The sequence below is a fragment of the Triplophysa rosa genome, linkage group LG23 (assembly GCF_024868665.1).
Source record: "Triplophysa rosa linkage group LG23, Trosa_1v2, whole genome shotgun sequence".
Taxonomy (NCBI): Eukaryota; Metazoa; Chordata; class Actinopteri; order Cypriniformes; family Nemacheilidae; genus Triplophysa; species Triplophysa rosa.
The window spans coordinates 4,260,145-4,285,899 of NC_079912.1; the positions used below are offsets into that span (position 1 = coordinate 4,260,145).

General features: G+C 36.5%; 1 protein-coding gene across 2 annotated transcripts; it reads left to right on the forward strand.

The window, feature by feature from the left end:
- The first annotated feature begins 908 nt into the window (after nucleotides 1–908).
- atp6v0a1b (ATPase H+ transporting V0 subunit a1b) lies at nucleotides 909–25,755 on the forward strand. Of its 2 annotated transcripts, none has more exons than XM_057322159.1 (22): nucleotides 909–1,008; nucleotides 2,051–2,209; nucleotides 2,315–2,393; nucleotides 2,845–2,942; nucleotides 3,723–3,851; nucleotides 3,959–4,041; nucleotides 7,693–7,819; nucleotides 9,880–9,962; nucleotides 10,053–10,146; nucleotides 10,406–10,618; nucleotides 10,767–10,917; nucleotides 11,067–11,206; nucleotides 11,460–11,623; nucleotides 11,753–11,843; nucleotides 12,751–12,869; nucleotides 12,977–13,193; nucleotides 14,522–14,629; nucleotides 17,550–17,741; nucleotides 20,385–20,402; nucleotides 22,113–22,230; nucleotides 22,310–22,481; nucleotides 24,988–25,755. In XM_057322159.1, the coding sequence occupies exons 2-22, from the start codon at nucleotides 2,093–2,095 to the stop codon at nucleotides 25,079–25,081; spliced, it is 2,607 nt and encodes an 868-aa protein (XP_057178142.1). In that variant the 5' UTR covers nucleotides 909–1,008; nucleotides 2,051–2,092; the 3' UTR covers nucleotides 25,082–25,755. The 2 variants fall into 2 exon arrangements, with proteins under 2 accessions (XP_057178142.1, XP_057178143.1); XM_057322160.1 differs by having other exon boundaries at nucleotides 17,637–17,741.

Below are 25,755 nucleotides of genomic sequence, written 5' to 3' on the forward strand. Positions count from 1 at the left end.
AAAGGTAAATAAGTAAAGCCATGTGTTTATTCTCTGGACTCAGTACAATTTCAACAGTTAGTTTTTACAGTATTCATACTTTTTCAGTATTGTGTTTTAGAAAATATAATAATTCAGTATGTTCTGAAAATTAAGACATCTATATGATAGCTATGTAATGTTATGATTAAAGCATACCTGCGAACAACCAAAGAAACTCAAACATGTGTGGTAAATATCTGTTCAACCTCCAATAATAACATTTCAAGGAGCACCTGATTGTTTAATTCCAAGGTTTACAGTGCTATTAAAGATGGCATGGGCAATCCATTGTTGTTAAATATTTGCTTTGTATATATGATTTAATTGGTTCTCCAGCCTGGTCTAGTGGTCATTTAAAGCACTAGAGGTAAACCATGCATCTAAACACCAGTTTGACAGGTTGACAGACCAGCTAGACCTGCTTGGTCAGGTGATCATGGTTTACATTTACCTTCATTCATTTAGCAAATGCTTTAATCTAAAATGACTTATAAAATAAAACAAAAATGAGCATTTTATCAGTAAAGTAACACCCAACCTTGATAGAGCTGTCTATTTTTATGTATTCACTTTTAGCAGAGAAACAAATAATACAGAAAGTAAAAACATCAAATCAATATTTTAATATTAATAGTGTAGCCTATTCATAGTTGACTAGAAAAATAAAAACTGCATTCTGCGAATGTGTTTTTTGACCCCCATATTATTATTATTATTATTATTATATAGCTTATATATATATTGATTGTTAGTGCGGGAAAAGTAGCCTATTTATTGGAATAAATTATGTTAATATCAAAAGACGCATAATATACATCCTAAAAACCTGATCTTTGGTCTTTTGGACTGTTTAGAAGCATCAATTTCCTTACGCAAACAGCAAATCCCATCACGTGACTCTCAGGCTGCATCAGCCGTTACGTCATGGAGGAGGTCTGATGATAATAGCAGAGGTGAAGAGATCTGATACTGAGGACAACCAGCACGGTAAAGACATTTCATATTTTCATATCTCATTTAGCTGTTTACACCTTTTACACTTTAAATACCTTATCAATGCGATGATGTGTGCATGAATTAGGTGAATGGGGGCTAAAATAATTGAATTAACGTTACTGAATGCTTGAAAGAATGAGCCGGTGATGTTTTTCTCCAGCATCTTTTGATAGATTTTGGGGGACCTAAATATTAATTTATATTCGAATCGACAAATAAATAGGCAGTCTTTCTCTGAAACGATTGAATGAGAATTTGAGGGAAATTTCCGTCAGTCTGTCCAATGTATTTATTCACTTGTTATATTTAGCCTATTTATGCAACCACCGATTTAATAATTCCGGTTCGCTGATAATACGACTACATGAGCTTTATTTCATTAACTGGTTTATGTCACTGGTCTATTTTTAAGCGTAATTGTGGCGTGCATCTCCTACAGCTCCTGCACGAGAGCCTGAGCGTGTTAAGATTGTAATATAACATCATTAACTCTGATAAAATGATTGTTAGTGCGGGATATACTGAGAGAGTACAATGGCGTCCTTCAGGGATGAAGGACAGTGCAGCAGAGATGCGGGGATGCTGAGTTTATCAGCCAACCAGGTCGGTGAGATGCAAGCCTTACTGAGCCAATCAGCGTTCAGTTTTTCCAGGGATGTTAAGCTCACCAGCCAATCAGTTATCAGAGATGCAAAGGTGGCTGACTGAGTCCACCCTATAATCAGCCTATCAGCTGTCGATGCGTCAACTGTACTGCTGTAGCGCTTAGATCATCTTTTGGAGAGTTAATAATACTTCGCAATAATCAAATTGAGATAGCTAGCAGAATGTTGAATTTGTACGTTGAACATTTTGAATTAAAAGAAGTCGAATTTAATGAATTTACCACTGTATGTGTAGTTTTGAATAGCCATAAATATGTAACCATAAACACAACGGGTTTGGTATTTCCAGAAACATTTGATGAAATTAATAAACATATAATCTATCAAGGAGCCAAGTATAACGTCTAATTCATTCGTAACACTTTCAGGCTGATCGTACTCTGGGGTAAGATACTGTGACATTCAGCATCATGGGGGAGTTGTTTCGCAGCGAGGAGATGACTCTGGCCCAGCTCTTCCTCCAGTCCGAAGCAGCCTACTGCTGTGTCAGTGAACTGGGAGAGCTTGGTATGGTCCAGTTTAGAGATGTGAGTAGCCTACAGATACTAGTTTCCTCTTTCCTTTTTTATTATATTCTGTCTTCTGTCTGTAATTATCCATGGGATGGCAAGTAAAATCTTTGTCTCTTGCAGCTCAACCCTGATGTGAACGTGTTTCAGAGAAAGTTTGTGAATGAAGTGAGACGCTGTGAGGAGATGGACAGAAAGCTCAGTGAGTGGATCAACACACGCACACGCACACGCACACGCACACACACACGCACGCACGCACGCACGCACGCACGCACGCACGCACACACACACACACACACACACGCGCTGAGACCTATAAGCGTATAACTCTTTTGGGTATTCTTGTTTGGGCATTTTATTTTATTAAGTGTAAATGCAGGCAAATATATTGTAAATAAAAAACTCACCCACACAACAGTGTGTCCATTAGGAGCCAGACAAAGAAGGCCAGACAAAAAACAAGACCAATATGAGGCCTTATAAGTACACAAAATAATGGGGGTCACAAGACACCGGTGTTAACAAAGGGAAGAGAGGAAACAAAAACAGAACTTCAAAATAAGAGTTTATAAACTAAATGCAAAAAACAAGATCACATATAATGAAGTTAATTCCTTTATTTAAATCATATCTGGTGTTGTGCTCTGTAGGGTTTGTTGAGAAGGAGATTAAGAAAGCCAACATTCCAACTATGGATACCGGTGAGAATCCTGAAGTCCCGTTCCCACGAGACATGATTGACCTTGAGGTGAGTTATCATTTACTTTCACATTTTACCCCAAAATAAAAACAATAATTCAAATCTATATGCTCTTATTGTCATTATAGAACAGGGGAGTTACAAAAAACTAAAAGAGATATTCATTTTCTGACAAAAATCTTAATTTGTCAGAGCTGACACATCCCAACATTGCCATTTCGGTGATAATGAGGCAAATATTTTCATCATTATGCTTGTATTTAAAATATTTGTTTTAGTTAAAGTTGAGACCAGGATTTAAATTGGTTTGAATGTTGGTTTAATCTTTACACAGCATATTACATGGCTCTGGAAAACTTGAAGTATAATGTAAGATGAGATGTTTTAATATATTTTAGGTGACATCTCCAAGCCCGTATTTGTAACGGTATGTGCACCATACATACACAAGGAACCAGGAATAGTAATAAACGTCTTTAATAATAATCCAACAAGTACATAGAAGAAGACAGGAACACAGCAACATCCTCATGTCTAACATGAGAGAATACCTGTCCAAGACTAACAGACAAGGCAGAATATATATATACACATGTGATGATGAGGTGATGGCAGTCAGGTGCCCTGATGATGGACACGGTGCAGGCCCAGTGTGACGAGCAGTGAGGGATCCTGGGAAATGTAGTGCTCCGGTGATGACGGGTGAACGGGGATCGAGACATTGTTGCATCTTTTTCTCTGTTTTTTTTCATCATAATTTGGTTTCCAGGGTTGTACAAAACGTTGGGTATGTTTTTGTGCGCTTATATTTTCATCCTTAATTGGCAGGCAACATTTGAGAAACTCGAGAATGAATTGAAAGAGATCAACACAAACCAGGAGGCTCTAAAGAAGAACTTTCTGGAGCTGACCGAACTCAAGCATATCCTCAGACGTACACAGCAGTTCTTTGATGAGGTCTGCTCCTGACCATGTGCAAGCAAAACAATGAACAAAAAAATGACATTGCAAAATGATAATTACAACACAAGAGATCAACATCAAGAATATTGTTTTATCTGTAGATGGAGGATCCCAACCTGTTGGAGGAGTCATCATCTCTGCTGGACCCCAGTGAGGCAGGCCGTGGAGCCCCACTGCGACTGGGGTGAGTCTGTTACTAACATAAATACTTTGTAAACTGCAATCCAGTTAAAAAAGACTGCAAAAAATATTTTACGTGATGGGTGTGAGCAAAGCTTGTTAGGATTAGGATAAACAAAGTCTAAATACAGTCATAGTCTTTATTTGGAGTCTTCACTGAGTGCGTTTACATGCACAAAATAAACGGATATCTATCAAAAATCAGCTTAAAACGAAACCTGCTTTCACGTGTTTACATGCATAGTAATAAACCAGCTACGCAGAAAACCGCATTTACATGGAAGTGTGAGACTCAGGGGCGGTTCTAGGGGGGTGCCCCTGTGTCAGCACACCTGGCACCCCACTGGCCCCCCTAAATCTGGAATCGTTTCTGGAATTTTTACCACAACCGAGCAATTTCGGGTGCAATGCACAGTTTGTCCTGCGAGTGGCAGTAACGATGCTTGTGTGCCAAAAGGAAGATTACGCAGGCAAAACGCAAACAATGTCGAGTCTGTGCGCCTTAGCAAGATTACGTCTACATCATACAGGTAATGGAAATATTTTGTATAAATATAACGAAAATGCATATCATTACACATCATCCATATTAAAATACTGACCTATATTTTCCGGTGTTGCGCATGTTAAATCTACATATAAAGCAGTCGTGACTCGTGCCTATACAAAGAATCAGCTGCTGCCAGAGAACGTGTAACACCCTAAAGAAATTTTATTTGTTAATGAAATGAGATCAAATGCAACTTACATTTATTGGGGTGAATGTTTGATAAAATGCACTTTTGCCTTATAATTAAAATAAATGGTCTGTAATTCCCAAGGAATTAGCAGAGCAGAGGTGGACAGTAACGAAGTAAATTTACCTAAGTACTGTACTTATGTACACGTTTTGAGTATCTGTACTTTACTTGAGTATTATTTTTTCTGAGTACTTGTACTTTAACTTCACTACATTTGAAAGACATATAACATACTTTTTACTCCACTGTCTACATTTAAAAAAGGTCAAAAAGTAGAAAATGGTTTCTGTGCAGCGGGGTTTCCTGTGTGCGCAATTTATCTGGCTTGCGATCTGCCAGGACCTTTTACCGTTGCCAAGTATTTCAGTTTTTCTAAGCTCGCGGTTTTCCGGCAAGCTTTGAATGGCCATTTGGCAGATTTGTTTTACGCAAATCTGGCAACTCTGGGATCTTCCCCGCTAAACTAATGTAAACGTAGGCTCTGCTACATTGTCGATAGCGCTCTAAAAAGGCAAATAGAACAATAAAAGACGAAAAAGGCACATGTTAAAGTGTGGTGTAATCATCTGTGGGTTACGATCAGTCAAAGATCGTTGAAACATTGTCATGAAAATGATCGTTATAAATAAGCATATACACCTTGAGCTACGCGTGCGTGTTAACTTCTGATCTGCTGCTATATCATTTAAAGCGATTTGGAAAATGAATGTGATGTTTTTACTGAAGTAACTATAGTTTAAGTATTCCTGTTGAAATAAAAACTATAGAACCCTGCCCAAAATACAACATAAAATGTAATGGATTTAATGGTTATAATGGGAATTGTACTATGGATACTTGTTGTCTACTTGTATGTGATGGATTCTATTGGTGGGATGGTAAATTCTATTGGAATAAAACCCAAAACACACTACAAAGAGGAATTTAATTTAAAAATCTCATTCTAATTCAAAAATTCATTGTTTTTTTCAACAGGGATGATATTTGCAGTAAAACCACAGTATCCACAAATTTACCATTTTCTATATATAGTAACCATACTCAAATTAATAATCTTTAGTAAAACCACAGCAACTAAAAATACCATAGTTTCATTATACTAGTTTATGTTTGTAGTTAAATTATGGTAATACAAATGGTAATAATCCAACAAAAACATGGGTTCTACACTTGACTATTTACAAGAACCTTACTACTTACTGGTAAATTGCTGCTAAAACTGGTAATGGGAATATACAAAATAAAAGAACACTGCTCATAAATACATATAGGCCTAGGGGGCTAATGAGGATAATTAGGCTAAATGATCATACAGGATTACATCTAAACTAAACATATATGTGCTGAACATATAAAGCTCTTAAAGGAGTTGCTCACTGCAAAATTTGCCCCCATTGACTTTCCATAGTACGAATAAAAATTACTATGGAAAGTCAATGGGGGCAAATTTTGAAGTGAACTACTCCTTTAATACAACTGATACTGTGAGCTACTCTGTGTATTCAGTAGGTTGCTTCAGATGCATAAGGTATAGACAATAAAACAATGCACAACTGACATAAAGGAAATTTACTTTTAATACTTGAGTACTTTTAAAAGCACGTACTTCTGTACTTTTACATCTGTCTTTACAACTTTTACTTGTAGTGGAGTAATATTTGACCAGTAGTATCTGTACTTTCACTCAAGTAAGGAAGTTGTGTACTTCGTCCACCTCTGTAGCAGAGTTCAAGTAATCAATACAGTTTATTCTATACTGTCCTGTATATTACTTGTGGTGTATTTGAGAGTCGAGCTTTAGGATTCATTTACACATTTTCATAATTTTCCATTTGCAGTTAAAATGAAGAGAAAAATTCTAAGGACATTAATGTCAGAATCAGAAATGCACAAAAGCTTAGAGAATGAAGAAAGTCCAATAGAACAGAGGACCCATCAGCAAGGTGATTTAGTTGTGCAGTAAGACAACGTTTGTAACCCTGAAATTCCATGTGAAAAACATGAGTTTTTACATGAGTATTTAGTTAACATGGCATTCACATGAAAGTGTGCCAAAACCACATATATCACATGTGAAAATTTTGAAATTCATGTTTTTTTTCTTTGTGTAAAGGAAATACCTGATAATGTGACTGATGTTAAGATGACTGCTTAAGTTGATTTTTGGATATCTTGTTTGTGGGTAGTTTTTCATTTATGTATGTACATTTAAGATGCAGAAAAGTGCCTAAATGTTATTATTGTTGTCATTGTTATTTTTACTATATACAATGTGTTGTGAAATAAATGACCATGGAACATTAATTTGAGCTGAACTTGTTTTATTAGCTTATTAGTTTACTTAGAGAAAACAGTAATACATGACAGTGAAAAATGACTGAAAATTAATCATGACACATGTTAGTGTGCCCCCTAAAAGCATAAGTAGCCCCTGCCTGCCCCTTTTTCGTGGATTTATTAAAGAACTCTATTGGATTACCTTTTTCGTTATGCATTTGTATTGGCATCAGATTCCATTACATGCTGTTGATGATGATAAAATGTCACAATTATTATATTATATTGTAATTATATATTATTGATATTAATACCAGTAACATTTTATGTTTCCTGTTAGCAGTTTTCATTCAACAGCAACAATATGCTATTGAACACATTATTCAAGTTTAAAAATAACGTTTCTCAAATGAGCATTGCAACAAGTTAAACAGTTATGACCAATATAAACAATAGCGGTGTTTGGCTATATTCTATTCTGATTTAAACAAAATATTATACACTATATTTGACACAAATCTAGTCATCTAAGCTCTTTTCATCCTCAGTTCCACTAAATACAGCAAATTCAGAATCAGGGTAAAGCTGAGCACATGCATGCACTCTAGTTATAACACATCTCTTTATTTTTTCTCCAGGTTTGTGGCTGGAGTTATAAACCGTGAGAGAATCCCGACATTTGAGAGGATGCTGTGGAGAGTCTGCCGCGGAAATGTCTTTTTACGACAGGCAGAGATTGAGGACCCTCTTGAGGACCCCACCACAGTCAGTGTCAATAGTCCAAATGACTTTACTACTATACTACTACTGTATACACTATGCACTTAAAGGTCCGGTTGAACACGCAGTTTCTGCCAATCTCAAATTAATCTTGAGAACCTATAGAGTAGTATTGCATACTTCGTATCTTCGAAGAGTATTTAGTTTGATCACATTTATAAAAGATAGATACAGCTCTACGATTGCGTATGCGGGGTAGATGAACTAAATCACCAGCACACAATACATCATCGCATTATCCCTGCATAACTGTTGATTCATTATCCCTGCATAACTGTTGATTCACTATAAGTTGGTATTGTTTACGTTATGCACGTACGTGCCCATTGCCAACTAAACACACACTGTAAAGAATTTCTGTATAAATTACAGTATTACTGGCAGCAGTTTGTCAGTAATTTACTGTAGATTTACATTTACTGTATGTAATTTACTGGCAACAGTTTGTTCAAAGATAAATGATCATTAAACATTAACGAGTCTTTATCCTTACAGAAAAAAACTATAAATAACATCCTCATGCAAAGCATTCTGGGAACCAAAATGAGAAAAAAAGCAGAAAAAGGTTTATGTGGATTTCTGGTTCCCAGAATGCTTTGCATGAGGCTGTTATTTTATCGTTTTGTTTCTGTAACGATAAAGACTTGTTAATGTTTAATATTCATTTATCTTTGAACAAACTGTTGCCAATAAATTAGATCAATATAAATCTACAGTAAGTTACTGGCAACTAGCTGCATAACTACAGCAAAAATGTTTACAGTGCAGACATATGACTTAGTTTCACTTACCGCGTGCGGTTCATGTCCGGCATCTTTAAGCTCTGGGATCGCTCCATCTATCAGTTTCAAACAATCTGCAAATCCAGCATTATATCCACCGTTTATACAACATTCTTCACTGAAATGCAGTGAACAAACAAACACAGCTCAACTTCTCTCACTATCGCAAGAGTAACGAGCTGCAGCTGCAGGCCCACAGCGCAGCCAATCTTGACGGGTCTTCCTATCGGTCGTCGGTTGTCGCGTGGGTGGGCTATTTCTTTCGCCTTGCCGTGAGCGTTCTTTTCTGGGAGAATTGCCCAATAAGGGACTAAGAAAAGTGTTAATGTAACGGTTTTTCATGTTCGAAAAAAACTTTTCGAAACCTATACAAACCTTGGGGGAGTGTATTGAGCACAGAAATACTACGTAATGTGTCCAACTTTTTGATAAGTTGACCATGTTCAGCATGAGGAGCCAGCATGTTTAACATTGTAAAGAAGTCTGAATGCATGAAACAGCTTTAAATCACCCCTTTAAACTATACACTATGCACTCAACCATCTAGGGTATGAAATTAAGGAGGGGTCTTATCATCCAATGGAATACTTAACGGTTTTATACTAACGGGAAGTATATTTGGTTTCCCAGATGAGAGCAAATTACATCAATCGCACAACATAATGCAAGTCAATATCATCAATTTCTACATTGTAAATTTAATGTAGTTAATTACTATTTGTTTTGTCCAGCATGACTTCAGTCACCATCGGTTAAGTGTAATCACTCTGCAGGAGAACTTTGCTCGAGCAATGTCTGATAGCTTCGCCTCCCTTCAGCTACAAAATGGCAAAACTGCGACCGTTAGTGGGCGAAGTGTCGAGAGTTGCACACTTCATATTTTCGTTTGAATGAGTGCATCATCCACATAGTAAAATTGCCAGTGTAAAAAAGGTCAAATTAACTCTCACAGTGAGAGTGTGGATTACATATACACTGTGAGTGTTAATTTGACCTTTTTTAACACTGGCGATTTTACTGTGCAGGAACTTAAAGTGCACTTCTTTTTTGAGAATTTTCAATGTGAGCGCACTAATCACACTATTTATGCTACAAAATGGCGTAGAATAGTGCCTGATTTGGGACGCATAGTTTACAATTTTCTGATAAATGAATGCATTTGTATTTGGGTAATTGACCCAGTAGGACCCAATAGTTATAAAACACCAAGGATTACACTAAACTGAGTAAATATTGATGTTTATGGTTGTTTCTTTGACACAGGGAGATCAGGTGCACAAGTCTGTGTTTATCATCTTCTTCCAAGGAGACCAGCTGAAGAACAGAGTGAGAAAGATCTGTGAAGGGTATGCTACACAGTTTAAAGAGGTGTTTTTTTACCTCTTGTTATTTATTATTATGATTCAGACAGTGTTAATCTTGATGCTGTTCTACAGGTTCCGTGCGTCTTTGTACCCCTGCCCTGAGACTCCTCAGGAGAGAAAAGAAATGGCAGCCGGCGTCAACACCCGCATTGATGACCTCCAGATGGTATATGATCCAATGGTGTCTCAGTAAAAATAGTGTTTCAGTGATTAAAACCTCACTTCTTATCTATTGTCAAACCGAGACCACCAAAACATATATTTAGTGTTGTACTATGTCACCAAATATTACGTTGTTTGACACAACAGTCATGTTTTGTTATGATAATCTTAATATATCTTTTACATCATATAACTCATTTTGTCTTTATTTTGAAAGTGACACTGATCAGTGAGACAGAGAGATGCTGTTTGTCATTGTATAGGTTTTGAATCAAACCGAGGACCACCGGCAGAGGGTTTTGCAGGCGGCCGCTAAAACCATACGTGTGTGGTTTATTAAAGTGAGGAAGATGAAGGCCATTTATCACACTCTGAACCTCTGTAACATCGACGTTACACAGAAATGTTTGATCGCTGAGGTCTGGTGCCCTGTATCTGACCTCGATTCCATTCAGTTTGCCCTGCGCAGGGGAACAGTAAGTCATATTTATCAATAACCATTATTTTAGCCAATGACGTCTGCCGGGATTTGTTTTAGTCATTTATTCCATGTGTGACATTTACTCTAAAAACGATCTTTTAAGCAAGAAATGTGTTTATAAATTGTATATCTCATTTCTGTAGGAACGTAGCGGATCCACAGTTCCCTCCATTTTGAACCGAATGCAAACCAAACAGACTCCACCAACTTACAACAAGACCAACAAGTTTACATCAGGCTTTCAGAACATTGTGGATGCCTATGGGATTGGAACCTACAGAGAAATCAACCCGGGTACCACCATTTTTTTTACATTTTTCATTGAACTCTGTCAAACTTAACAATTCAGTTGCAACAATATGCAGTCAGCTTTTAACTCTCATGCAACATTATGGTCACACACTTGTATGACTGGATGTTTTTTCAATGTATTGTTTTTGTAGCACCCTATACCATCATTACATTCCCATTCCTGTTTGCTGTGATGTTTGGTGACATGGGTCACGGCGTGCTGATTACATGTGCGGCTCTTTACCTCGTCCTCAGAGAGACTCGCCTGCTCGCTCAGAAGAGCGACAATGAGGTGTCATCTTATCAAACATTATCACCTAACAGAAAAATATAATTTGATTAGTTCATTAAGTCTATAACCTACCAGTGTATTATACAGTATAGTCTCCTTCTGTGTAATAACAAAGACTAATTCAGAGATGCATAATTTGTGTGAATATTAATGATGCTATTTGCTAGTAAATTCATGTGATGTGGTTTTATCTTTGATGCTAATAAATGTATATATTTTCTCTTTTTTCTTTTCCCATTTGGTGTGTGTGTAGATGTTCAATATGGTATTCGCAGGCCGCTATATAATACTTCTGATGGGGATGTTCTCTGTCTACACCGGGCTCATATATAATGACTGCTTCTCTAAGTCCCTCAACATGTTTAGCTCTGGCTGGAGCGTGCGACCCATGTTTACCTACGAGAGCGCGAACTGGACGTACGTTCAGATTATTAAAATGTCAATCAGTTAAACAGTGAAGCAGTATCAAACAGCTGGATCGACTGAAAATAATGACAACACAGTATAACACAAATTTACAATTGTTCTGTCTCTGTGTGTGTGTAGGTTCAAGACCCTGGAAAGCAACCCTGTTCTTCAGTTAGATCCTGCTGTTCCTGGAGTGTTTGGTGGCCCCTATCCTTTGGGCATTGACCCTGTATGTCACATGACACATTTTACACATTTACACACAAAGACAGGTAAACTACAAACGTTGAAACACCCTAGACAACACATGTATGGCAATGAGACCTATGAAGTGTGAATTTCCTTATGAAATCTTTAATCTTTACATGTGTCACAAAATTCCCAGGTTATTATAACAGACAAATAAAGTAGACCATGTTTTGGCTGCTGGATCAACTGGGCCACCATTACAGTCCTGGCAAAACTCCCTTACACATACAAGTGAATAGTGCAGCTGCGGTTTTTCTCAACCGATTTTCGTAAAACTTTACGTAAAAGTCGTAAAACTTTACGACTTACATCAAGTACAAACATGTTTCAATATTTTTTTATTTAAGTTCAATTTATATATATATAATTCTTTCATCAATGATTCAAATAAAGTACTCTGTGTACTAGTGTTTTTTCTTAACTGACACTTCAGCATGTGGTTATTTTATTCTTTTATGCTTTTGATTCTCTTGTATATTAATAAGAAATGACTAAACGTGATGCCATCTAGTGGATTCCTGTGAATAACAGGCACAGTTAATGGATATTTCACAATTCCTTTTGACATTGATTCATGTTCTATGTCTAACTTTAGAGCTTTTAAGTTACTAAAAACATAACCTTTTTGTACTCCAAGTACACCGTAAACCATTGAAATGTGTTAAGAAATGTAAACGTTTTGTTCTTTTGACACTAAAAAAGTGCATCCACTGTTCACTTGTGTGTGTTTATACAAGGGAGTTTTGCTTGTTGGTGTAACGCAGCAATTGACCATAGCAGCCAAACTTATGTCATAAGTTTTTATTATGTCTTTGATTACTATGACATTCAACAGAAGCTTCAAACTCCTCAGCATCTTAGTTATTCTGATTGTACCTCTGATTTAGATCTGGAACATTGCCACAAATAAGCTGACATTCCTCAACTCATTCAAGATGAAGATGTCGGTAATCCTGGGAGTCATCCACATGCTGTTTGGAGTCACACTTTCCCTTTTCAATCACCTGTAAGTGTGTGGAGCAACCTGATTTAGACTCTGCTAACAGTAACTGTAACGGCTGTAAATCTGTTTTCTCTGAATGTGCTTTTCCTTTTCTTCCATTTGTCCTTTAGGTACTTTAAGAAACCTCTGAACATTTACACGGGTTTCATCCCAGAGATTGTGTTCATGACCAGTCTCTTTGGTTATTTGATCTTGCTCATCTTTTATAAGTGGACGGCTTACGATGCAGTGACCTCCAAAGATGCTCCCAGTCTGCTTATAGCATTCATCAATATGTGTCTGTTCAACTACAATGATCCAACCAACAAACCCCTGTACAGAGGACAGGTAACACACACGCACACACACACACACACACACACACACACACACACACACACACACACACACACACACACACACACACACACACACACACACGCACACACACACGCACACACACACACACACAGGCTTTGGTTGACTATCCCCGTGCGGACAGTCCATAGGCGTAATGTTTTTATACTGTACAAACTGTATATTCTATCCCCTATCCCTAACCCTATCCCTAAACCTAAAGATCATAGAACACTTTTTGCATTTTTAGATTTGTAAAAAATATTGTTCTGTACAATTTATTAGCTTTTTTGCCCCTGGGGACCTCAATTTTGGTCCCCACGGTGACACGAGTCCCCATGTGTTGGTGTGTATTCAGGTTTAGGTCCCCACCGGGATATACAAACATGAACACACACACACACACACACACACAGGTTTATTAAACGTAAAACAACAGTTAAACTGATGATTTATACCAAAGTCCGTTTACAGAAGTCGTGCCACTCGGCGGCCATGTTTGCAACGCCTCTGGACAGTTATTTACGTCATAGCAAGTCAACAGTCCTATCTCCTTGAATGGTGAAAGGCAGATATTTCTAAAATCGCTGACAAAATCACAATTAAATAGCATATTTCCGATCAATGATTAAACCTGGTATGGACTGTACTATAACTTTGGTTTGCTAAACTTAAATTGTGCTAAAAATCACCTTTTTTGAGGTCGATTCAGCTATTGCGCATGAGCACAGGCTGGCAAACGCCTCACATGAGCTCCGCCCAGAGAATCGTCAGTCTTTGTTGATTGATAATTGGCTCTTTTTACTCGTAGGCGGGACTTTCTTTTCTAAAGCGGCCATATCCACTAACCGATTTAATCCCACTGGTCACAGTTGTGACTAGTGGGATTAAATGGGTTAAGCCTGATGTCCGCACCACCATATAAGGAAGGTCATATACCACTTCCGCGTCCAACCGCTCTATCAGATGCCATTGACAAATAACAAAAATGCTGATGGACACTCATGGCGTGAGGTATGATCATGATGTCGGAGATTGTAGTGTACACCGTGAGTTTATAAACCTTTTGATTAATTGTGTGAAATGAATAAACAGGGCTCATAAACGGCTGCTTAAATAATCCTCCATTGAAACGAGTGGAGGTTTGGACCCGGAAACAGTATTCCTTACATCACGAGTTAGCAAGCGGGTTGAGCGTTGCTTTCCTTACCATTCATTATAATGGCCGTAGTGCATCTTGTTTATATTATTATCTTTGCTTATACATCAGTTATACACCTGTGACCACGCATCAGTTGATTTTGTCTGTCTGTCTGTAGGCAGGGATTCAGTCTCTGTTGGTGTTGATAGCTCTGGCGTGCGTGCCGTGTATGCTGGTGGTGAAGACTATGATCCTGCGCCGTCAGCACCTGTGGAAGAAACACTTGGTATGTTTATGTAGTCAAACTGTCTTTTAATTGATATGTGCATGTGTCAGGAACATTAAACCAGAGCACACTGCAAGTTAAATGGAATGTGGAAAGGAAGTTTGTTTTGTTTCACTCTCTATGGCAAATACAAAAGTCTAATATCGCACAAATATTCCCACATGAAAAACAAATACTGTGTCCTCCTGGGTCATGTAGTAATGTGATGTTCCAGATGGTGAACGTTTTGTTTCCTCAGATGTTGTCTAACAAACAGCATGCCATGGGACAAAAGCCAATTTTGTCTAAATTCATGAATGCCCTGATTTTCAATCGGTTATGTAGGAATGCTCACGTGGTAGAGAAGATACTAGCTTTGTTTTGGCCCACTGGGGCACCTACCATGCTGGAGTAGATCATTTGTGTTCCATGTTTAGAGTAAAGTACATTGTCTTTTGCAGCATTTTACAGGTAAGCTAGTTGTTTTAAGTCTCAAACTCATAATGAGGCACAATTTTGTGTTGAAGGCATATATCCTGAGTTCCTGTGATCAGAGACCACAGAGTCTGTATATTTGTTTCACATCTTGAATTGTAGAGAAAAATCTGCCAAATTCTGTGGAATGGATCAGTTTGGAAAATCTTTTTAAACTGCAACGAAACAATGAAACTTTTCTCCTCAAGCATTAAAAAAAAATACTATTCAAAACTTTGATGACCCCCCCAGAATATTTTCATCTATAAATATATGAACATACAATATTTCAAATGAAAGAAAAAACAATTTATTCTATGTTTAGCCTATTTATCCCCCCTTGAATGTGGGTAGTTTTTTTTCAAAGATTTTGACTTCATTCAGATCAGATTCAGAACAATGATTAAAACGGCAAGAATATTTTTTGTTGTTTTTTGATCTGTAGAAGCTGTAGTCTTTCAGAAGATGGGTAACAGTGCCCCCTACCGTTAAAGCTTTAGCAATTGTAGCAATTTGTTAGATGTATTGTGTCCATTCTAGTCCAGTGTCTGTTGAATTTCAACAAAGTCAAACCTCAGGAGTGACAAAGTCATCCAACAGCAATGTGAAAGACTCACAGCATGACAAGACACATTAAGTAAGAGACAATGAACAGGCCGCCTGTTGTGATCAGCCAGTGTGATCAGGAACCGACGCGATGCGGAGGGTCTTGTATCACACTGAAGGCGCTTATTTTTGCTTATTTTTATATACATTAACTTACTTATTACACGGCTACTTGCCACATGAGAAAAAACTGGACATGTGAAATGTTTCAAAATGTGAATTTGAAATATTTTATTATCTTATTTTTACCGAATGCAGACCTAACTCGAGGAAAAGCCATTTACTTTCAATTTTAAGGTAAGAAATGACATTCAAATGTCACGAACAGGTAATTTGGTTTAATCATTTGTAAATATAATGTCATATATGTTATTAAAAGACATTTATATTTAATTAGTAAAAAAACCGGTAAAAATTATTTGCTGCATCCTGGTTACTGTGTGTTATTAGTTTTGAGCGGACGTTATCTGGAAGTAACGAACCTGTAAATGTTGCGACTGGCCAATCATAATCAAGCATTCCAATGAGCAATAAAACTGTGATAAAAATCCAGGTCATCACATAAAAATATTTTTTTGAACTTTTCCTAAATACATGTACAAATATTACTGTTGTATTGCTTTAAAGCCCCAATGAAATCAAAATGAAAGTTTTTTCCTTTTATTAAAAATAAGTTAGCCTTAAGGTCAATAAACTGATATGCTGACAAATTTCGCATTTAGGAGATAAGCGTTCAACACTGACAATCTGGCACGTGCGCTACACATCTGCCTCTCGTCAAAGTTTTAGAATCGGAAGAGTCCCGCCCCCTTCACTATCAGAGCTGCTGAATCAGTGCCTCATTTCAGCAACTTGTTTGCACATTTTTTATGCTATATATTGTGCTATTTGCACATTACATGTCCTACATGGTGAATGACGCATAGTGCACTAGATGGGAGATTATCCAGACAGTGTAAACATTAACATTAAAGTCTTAAATTTGCGTCAGTGTCACACGAGTGGTTGCATGTGAGTGTGCACCGGTAGACACGATAGCACAGAGCTGATCTTATGCACGATCCACTGAGAAAACAAAACGTCTCTGACCCGTTTCAAGTCTACACAAAATATTGTATGTTAAGGCTCTATAGAAGAGATCAGACATCGCAGCCTTGATGAGTAAATGAGAAGACAAATGCCAGTATCACTCACCAACGTAAATAACAAGCTTCAAATGACACATCACAAAACGCTATAGAGCTTGTTAATCAACGTCGCCGCGTTGAATGTGGCGCCATCTTGGGAGATCCGCTGCTAGTGTGTTCAATGGAGTGTTTTGTTTTTCTTGTTTGATTAGGAAATATAACTATGGTAGGTCGGTCTTGATGTGTTAAAAACTGCAATAGCATTACGCAGAGTTTTTCATTTGAAATTACATCAACACATCAAATAATGCAGCGCGTTCCAAGGCGATTCACTGGGACTTTGAAGTGAATATGAACTTGTTTTGCGGTATTTGAAAAAACACAGAGCATCTTGTCTGTTATTTTCACCTGTTTCTCCAGTTTCTGCAAATAAATGCAAATAGAAACAATATTTTTATTTGAAATTTGGAAGAAATATTGTTAGCTCACAGAATACAACAAAAACACATAGCTACATATACATACATTTTTTGCTAACCTGTGGGTTCTGCAGGCACATGGTCGGTGGATGGCTATGACTCACGGCCTAATGTGCACAGATCTACCTGCTAGCTTATGTTTGACTAATATATCACATGTGTTTGGTAGGTGCCCCAAAAAGCCAGAGCACACACATCATTCAGTCAGGCAGTTCATGGCATGCTGACAGCCACAAAGACCTTGTTTGTATTTAGTCCCAGATGAGGGAAGCAAGACCTGCTGAGAATCTAGAAACTTTAGAGCAGACAGGCACCAGCTCACCCACCGGACTCACCCAACAGGGCACACAGAAGTTTGGTGGTGTCCGGATTGGAAACGGGCCTACGGAGGACGAGGCGGAGATCATAGACCATGACCAGCTCTCACAGGAGGAGGAGGGAGATGAGGTGGGTGGAGCTTGTGATGTCCCTACATTATACATGGAATATATATAATATATATACACATACACGTATATATATACAGTATATTCACGTTTCTGAAGCTTTTGTTGACATAAGTGATTTTAGATTAGTGTATTCGTCTAAAAGAAATGGTGTAAGCCGTGGATCTGCTCCTGATTAATGAAACAATAAATTATTTGTCATGCTGCAGTAATTTGAGAATTGTAAACACAAGAGCAATTTCTCAGTGAGACCATATGTGCTCTCTGACTCACTAACTCCAAACATCAGCACCGCTGGAATGTACAAAATATTTTCATCCTCTGTCGTAACATTTGACATTGCCCTGAACATTCTGCTCCACATCATGTGCCAAGCAGATAAAAGAGAAAAATAACGATTATACTGTAGATTTGAATTCAATTCAGTTTTATTTCTATAGCGCTTTTCACAATGTTTCGTTGTCTCAAAGCAGTTTTTACACGGAGAAAGACAAAAACAAACAAAAGTTAGTATTAGTATTAAAATAACAAGGGTCCATCTTTGACCTTCGAATAGTATCAGGAAGCTTATTCCAGAGATTAGGTGCTACATATGAAAAATTTCTACTTCTTCTAATGTAACACCAAGGTCTTTAACTATATTTGCAGGTAACAGTGCATTTGCAAGTTGTAATCTGTTGCACCTCATGAAACACTCTCAACGAAGAAAACCGGTGACTACACTAGCAGACAGTAAACAGAGATTCAGCAAATAAACTATGATTATTATTGTCACGATTCAGTCTGTGTTCCCCTTTCTTTTGGACTTTTAGTTTGTAGTTTTGGTTTGTAGTTTTTTCCTGTGTAGTCCTGTGTAGTTATTTTATTCATTGGTTCTTGTTAATTGTTTTCCCCAGGTGTGTCTGGTTATCTTGTTTCACACTTATAAGTTCCCAGTGTATTTAAACCCCAGTGTTTTCTTTGTCTGTTGTCGTTAAATGTTTGATATTGTTCCCATTGGTTATGCTCGGTGTACTTTGGATTATTTTAGTTCCTTTTTCCTTTGTTCTTCTGTTATTTGGTACTTTGTCTTTTTGTTTAATAAAACCTTATGCTGCACGTGGATCCAATTCCTGCCTGGAATACTCTCACATTACAATAATAAATCTTAATATTAAACTGGTAACATTACAGTGAACTAAAGGTATGGAACTGACCGTAGTAAGTTTACCATTTATCTGATAAAATGTCACTGTTATACAGAATACCAGCAAATATGCACAATAGGTTAAATTTAAGACTGACCACAGTCAAAATCACTCTCAAATAAAGCTATGCAACATAAGTTAAACAGCTGTGCACATCAGCAACCAGAATGAATTGAGGCACTGCGGCCTAATAAATCATAAATAGCTTACAGTTTAATGATCAAATTACTTGATAACAAAGTCTTCCTCCTGTTGTTTTGATTGAACAATGTTTATCAGCTTTTCTCTTTTTTTTCCGAAACTTGATGACAAAGTTCATTCACATGCTGTTTTGAATGATGTTTTCAGCATTTCTTCTTCTTCTTTTGAAGTTTTATGGTGGTTGGTGAACCAACTTCTGGTGCTTCTTCCACTTTACGAGACTGCTGGTGAAAAAATCCCAGATGGCGGAAAGTTAGCAAAAACAAAGCGCGCCCATTTAGAAAGATGATATGAACACTCAAAATTAATCTCTCCCATTGATTTACTATTGAGCTGTTAGCAGTAGCCTAATTGAAGGCCCCCGATGTAAGCACGCATTCGACTTCTTGCAGCATGCGCAGACAGCGTATGACATCACAGAACTGCTGCTCCATGACCTTGAATTACTCTCGTGAGACTTGGAAATCTTAAGTGAATAGGTGGGGATCGGTCCAGGAAGTCAAAAATACATATCTAATAGGGAAAATAGGCTGACTTTTATAGAAAATAATATTTTGAGGGTTCGCTACTGCTATAATGACAACACATTATGCACAGTGAAAATATGGCTCCTATATGAAAATTTGTCATAATGCAAAAAATTTAACACATTAAAGATAGAAACAGCATTTCTGTCTTTATTATTAAATAGTAATGTCTTCACTATTATCGATGTGTTAAAGATTAGATGAAACACTTACCCAAACTGGTGACTGAATATGATTGGAATGCATTTTAGTTTTGAAATTCTGTTGTGAAACAGTATAACCATCCAAAACATTGGTACGAAGTAAATCACCACAATATATGATAACAAGTGGGTAAAATGATGAATTATAACCAAGGTGAAAGTCTGTGGTTAATCCCATGCTTTAATTCTTTGTGGTGAATTGCACAGATCCTTTTGTAGAAGATAAAAAATGTATGAATGCAGACACAGGGACCACAAGGATTCGAGATACTGTTATTAGAACTCAACTCAATAAAGAAGTACCTGGTGTTGAATGCTATTTTTTAAAAACATTTTCCAGTTATTATTACAGTATATATGCTTGTCATTTTAGTACCTCTAGTAAATACTTTTTGGTGGTAGACACACTGCAGTTTTGTTCATCATTAGTGATCAGTTATTTTCATTCAGTTCTTGCAGTTTTATGATTACCAAAGTTTCTTTTCCTCTGATTACATATCTAAAATTCTGCTCTCTACTTCTCAAGCATTCAGAGGAGGAACCGGTAAGAAATTGTTTTCATATAGATACAGTATCTAAGCTGAAGTCGTCTTGTAACTGTACTTGTAGTTTCTTTTGTGATTTTGCTTGTTAACAGCAGATGTCATTATAATGGTCAATCATCATTAGAGTGAACCTGCATCAGTCTTCTCTCTCTCTATAGACCAGTTGGCAGCATCTAAACACTAGTCCAGCAGCACTTCCAGTTTCAATTTATTTTACTTATTTTTTTCCCAATCGTACATCTAAATTTAATTATAGGATAGTTGTATAGGGTAAATGACCCTATTAAGCTCATGTACCCATTAAGCACACTTCCATCTTTGAGCTCAGATTATAAAAAGAAAAAAACAATGTATTATCCTACTTGATGTCTTAAACAATTTATGTGTTTTTTTTTATGACATACCTCCTGTAATTTTCAATCAATTGGACTATTACACACGGAGATATGAGTGTCCATGTGTTCACACTGTCTGGTGCCCTTTCTGAAAGCTGTCTGAAAACTTTGACCAAAAGAGTAGCCCCCTACATGTGCAGTTTTTAGATGTTTACACCTTTATTTTTGGTAAGAATAACTGCTTACTTCAAAATTAAGAGATTCATGTTTAAACTTTTGCGTATTATAACCTGGAACATGGATGTGGGAAATAATTACAATTAAATCAAAAGATTGTTTTTTCAAAATAGAGCCTATACGCTACAGAACATAGTCAGCTCACTAGCTGGATTATATATTCTATATAGAATATATTACTCCACTGGCTTTACTGGATTGTACTTTACAATTCAGATTATTATTTACAGTTTATTGACAGTCTTTGGTTTCACACTGCTGTAATTTTTAAAGAGTTCATATTATTTTAAGGTGATCTTACGGGGTACACTACTATGAAAATTATAGTATCGTAATAGTATAGTATCGTTCATAGTAATTATACTATGAAAAAGTATCGTTTTATAGATATTGTCAATATTTGTGTTCATATTAAACTATGTAAAAACTTAATACATGTCCTAGATTATTTATTTAGTAAAATATTGTCCTTTAAGTTTAATGTAAAATCTATTAATTAAAAATTGTTGCTGCTCCTCTTTAAGTTCACGTGTGCTCCCTTTAATCTCATCCCCATTGAAAGTCTATGCAAATACTTCATAAACAGACTTAAATAATCACAGATGGTTTTCACTTTAAGGTAATCTTTATAAAATTATTAATAAATGATTTATACATCAAGATGACGAAATCGATATGGAACTAGTTTTTGGCCAAAGATGAATCAGGCATGTTATCTGTTCAAAGAGGGAGCCATCAGAAAGCATATCTCAAGTATGTCAGGTCTGTCCAAAACATATAAATAAGTTCACATTCATTTAATGAGAGGCTACATAATTGTGGTCCGCCTGTGAAAACCCAGCTAAAGTCATGTTTTGTGTTTTACTGTTCTCTACATCTTAATGTAAAAAACATCCAGTGATTATAGAACATTGATATTAAAATATAAATTATTTTAGTGGTCTGTTTTTTTGTGATTGACTCTTCAAAGAAAACATATTTCAATTATTCCTTAAAAGGTTTGTTTAACATAAACAAGTTTTTTTTTTATTAAAAACATGATGTGAGCTTTTAGTAAAGTAGTTAACATAAAAGTTAACATTTTATATTAAGTTAAACGTAATGTTATTAACTGAATCTTTTTTCTCATCTCTGTAGTTTAACTTTGGAGATGTGGCCGTTCATCAGGCCATTCACACTATAGAGTACTGCCTAGGGTGCATCTCCAACACTGCCTCATACCTGCGGCTCTGGGCTCTTAGTTTGGCCCATGCTCGTGAGTACTCATAGAAACACACATTAACAACCTCACAACATCCGCATGTTTTTTGAAATGTCATTTGTCTGTCTGGCAGAGCTGTCTGAGGTGCTGTGGGGTATGGTGATGCATCTCGGCCTCTCCTCCCGGAGTGGGGGTGGATTCTTCGGCCTATCAATTATCTTCTCTGCTTTCGCCACACTGACAGTGTGCATATTACTGATCATGGAGGGATTGTCGGCATTTCTGCATGCCCTGCGACTGCACTGGTGAGATTTACTCGCATGCATGCTACTCTGACCACAGAGCTCTAATGGATGTTTTTCTATTAAGGTTTTCATACTGAGAAATACTAGTCCCAGACTAAAACTAATCCCAGACTAAAATGAAAGTTTGAGCTGTCTCAACTGAAAATAAATTGCCCTGCCATACAGTATCTCACAGAATTGAGTACACCCCTCACATTTTTGTAAATATTTTATTATATCTTTTCATGTGACAACACTGAAGAAATGACACTTTGCTACAATGTAAAGTAGTGAGTGTACAGCTTGTATAACAGTGTAAATTTGCTGTCCCCTCAAAATAACTGAACACACAGCCATTAATGTCTAAACCGCTGGCAACAAAAGTGAATACACCCCTAAGTGATAATGTCCAAATTGGGCCCAATTAGCCATTTTTCCTCCCTGGTGTCATGTGATTCGTTAGTGTTACAAGGTCTCAGGTGTGAATGGGGAGCAGGTGTGTTAAATTTGGTGTTATCGCTCTCACTCTCTCATACTGGTCACTGGAAGTTCAACATAACACCTCACGGGAAAGAACTCTCTGAGGATCTGAAAAAAAGAATTGTTGCTCTACATAAAGATGGCCTATAGGCTATAAGAAGATTGAATAAAAAATATTTACAAAAATGTGAGGGGTGTACTCACTTCTGTGAGATACTGTATGTTGTTAAATGCAAGTTGTTTATATTTATGGATTAAGCAAAAAGTCTCCCAGTGAGTAAGGAACCAAAACTCTACACTAAAGATGTACTATATATGTGTGTGGAGAAAAAAAACATGTTTATGTTCACCATATACATTCGTGGTGAAAAGAATCAGCAGTGACATAAATTTTGTGTTTTGCAAAGTTGGCTGCTTCTGAATTTGTAGATTCTTTTTCCACATGTTTCTGTGGTATACTGGAAAATAATGATAAGCATTTTTTAAGTGTTAAAGGCGTATATTTGCAAAAACATGATATATGCAAAGAGTCAATATTTACAGTGTTGAGCCTTGTTTTTCAAAACCTCAGTATTTGGCTCAGGCATGCTGGATATTAGCTTCTGGGACAAAACATGACTGATGGCGATCCTTTATTGCCTTATAAGTGCTCTGAGTTGATCACAATTTGTGGGGTTCTGATTATCCACTCACTTTTTGAGGATTGACCACATGTTCTCCATATGGGGAGTTGCTTTTTTTTGCAATTATTTAAAATGCATCTGATCACTCTGCACAATAATCTATAAACAATATGAATGAACACCACAACAGCTTAAGCAGAAACTTTGCAAAACACAACATTTATGTCACTGCCAATACTTTTGGCCACGACTGTACCTCCCAAAAACATTTACAAAAATAAAGAATAAATAAATATATACACTATAAACAGCAGTATAATAGACAAAACTCATTAATGCCATCTCGTATACAATTGTATGTTCTATAAAAAGGTCTACAAAATAAATAACAAAAAGTGTTGTCCAGATATTGTAGACCTTCTCGGTTCTGAATAGCTAAGGCTATTGACTCTTCCAAAGGAAAAGAAAAAGCTCCCACCCAAACTTCCCCTTTCAAATATTTTTTCTGTCTTGACAAATATCATGTCAGAGGGTCTTCAAAATATAACATTAATATAAATAAAAAAATGTTGTAGCTGATTGTATTTGTGATTTAATCGCTTTATTTACATTGGAAAGGTCATTAAAACACATAAATAAATAGGGCTAAGGGGAATTATCCCTTCTACAACTCTTTACATTTACTGCAAATCACCATCTTCTCTCTTTACTTGTAACATCTTTGAGTAGATTATATCATTCCTTTGAAATGTGCTGTGATTACATCATGAAAAATACTTTAAATAAAACAACGATGGAGCGAAAGAAGCAGAGATTCACAGCCTTAACAGAAATCAGATCTGTTGGCATGTGTTTTTGTACTATTTTTTTTGTAGTCTGGAAATCAAAAGCTTATTTAATCAGTTTTCAATAAGTATGATTAAAATATACATTTAAAATGTGTCTGAAGACATCACATGCTGCATACAGTTTTGACAGCATCACTGATTATAACATGTTCTTGTGTGTATGTGTTAGGATCAGATACTGAATGCTTAAAATGTGTGCATTATGCAAATCCAGAGACAGTGTAAAGGCAAACAGAAAATACAGCTTACATTTGAAAGATAATGTGATGTTTTTGTATTCTTTAAAGCTGCAACATACGAACATCTGGATTATCTTCTTTAAGTCAGTTAAGAGCTGATGATAAAGAACCTTTTACTCCTGGCAAGAAATTGAGAAATACACTCACCACAGTGTAAATGTTTAAACAAAATTAAGCCGCAAAGCTTAGAGGTATGAAAGGTCAAAAAAGCAGAACACGAATGTATTTAACAGTAAATAAAGCTGTAAGTAAACGGTGTTTAACAGAACCCCACAGGTGTTTTTGATATTAAATGTCCTGACATCTCCTTCTTTTGTACTGTTTTCCTGTCATCTAGGGTGGAGTTCCAGAACAAATTTTACACAGGACAGGGCTTCAAGTTTGTCCCTTTTTCCTTTGTAAGTATCCTGGAAGGTCGATTCGATGAGTGATATGATATTATTTGATATGTTTGAAATCCCACTGCTTCATTGATACCAGATGTATCTGTGACCTCTTAGTGTGTTGTTGAGATCTGTTGTGCACCGTAAGCTTTTCTCACCTGCATTTATGCTATGGTCCCACATTATGTGAACAGTCCCTCAAAACCGTGTAAGCCGTGTGTATGCTCTTGTAATTGATGTTGCATTTTAAAATGTTGGTATAAATCAAGCAATGCATGACAAAGTTTTGTGCTCAAACAATGACTGATTGAGGAGTTTAAAATATATATATATTTGCTATATTATTTCATAATACAGTAATATTAATATTTCTTTAAAATATCCTGACATTTCATGACACATTAGCCATATGATGACTGTCATGTAACAGAAAAGGGCACCAACATATCTCAAGATATGCCTAAAGAAATGAATTATTTATTTTATCTTGGTTGTGTTTGCTCATAAAAAAGCATATCAATAAGTTTGAAGTCTTTGTTATTTTGTCGAAGTTTTATTATTTTGCTTTATTGTTAGTGATGTGTAAGGTAAATGTTTGTGCATGAACACACATTTAAAGTATGAATTATATAATCAGAAGAGTCAAAAATTGTTTGTGGTTATTTTGTTTATTGTGAAATTACAATTAAAGGGATACACTACCCAATAATGAAAATTCTGTC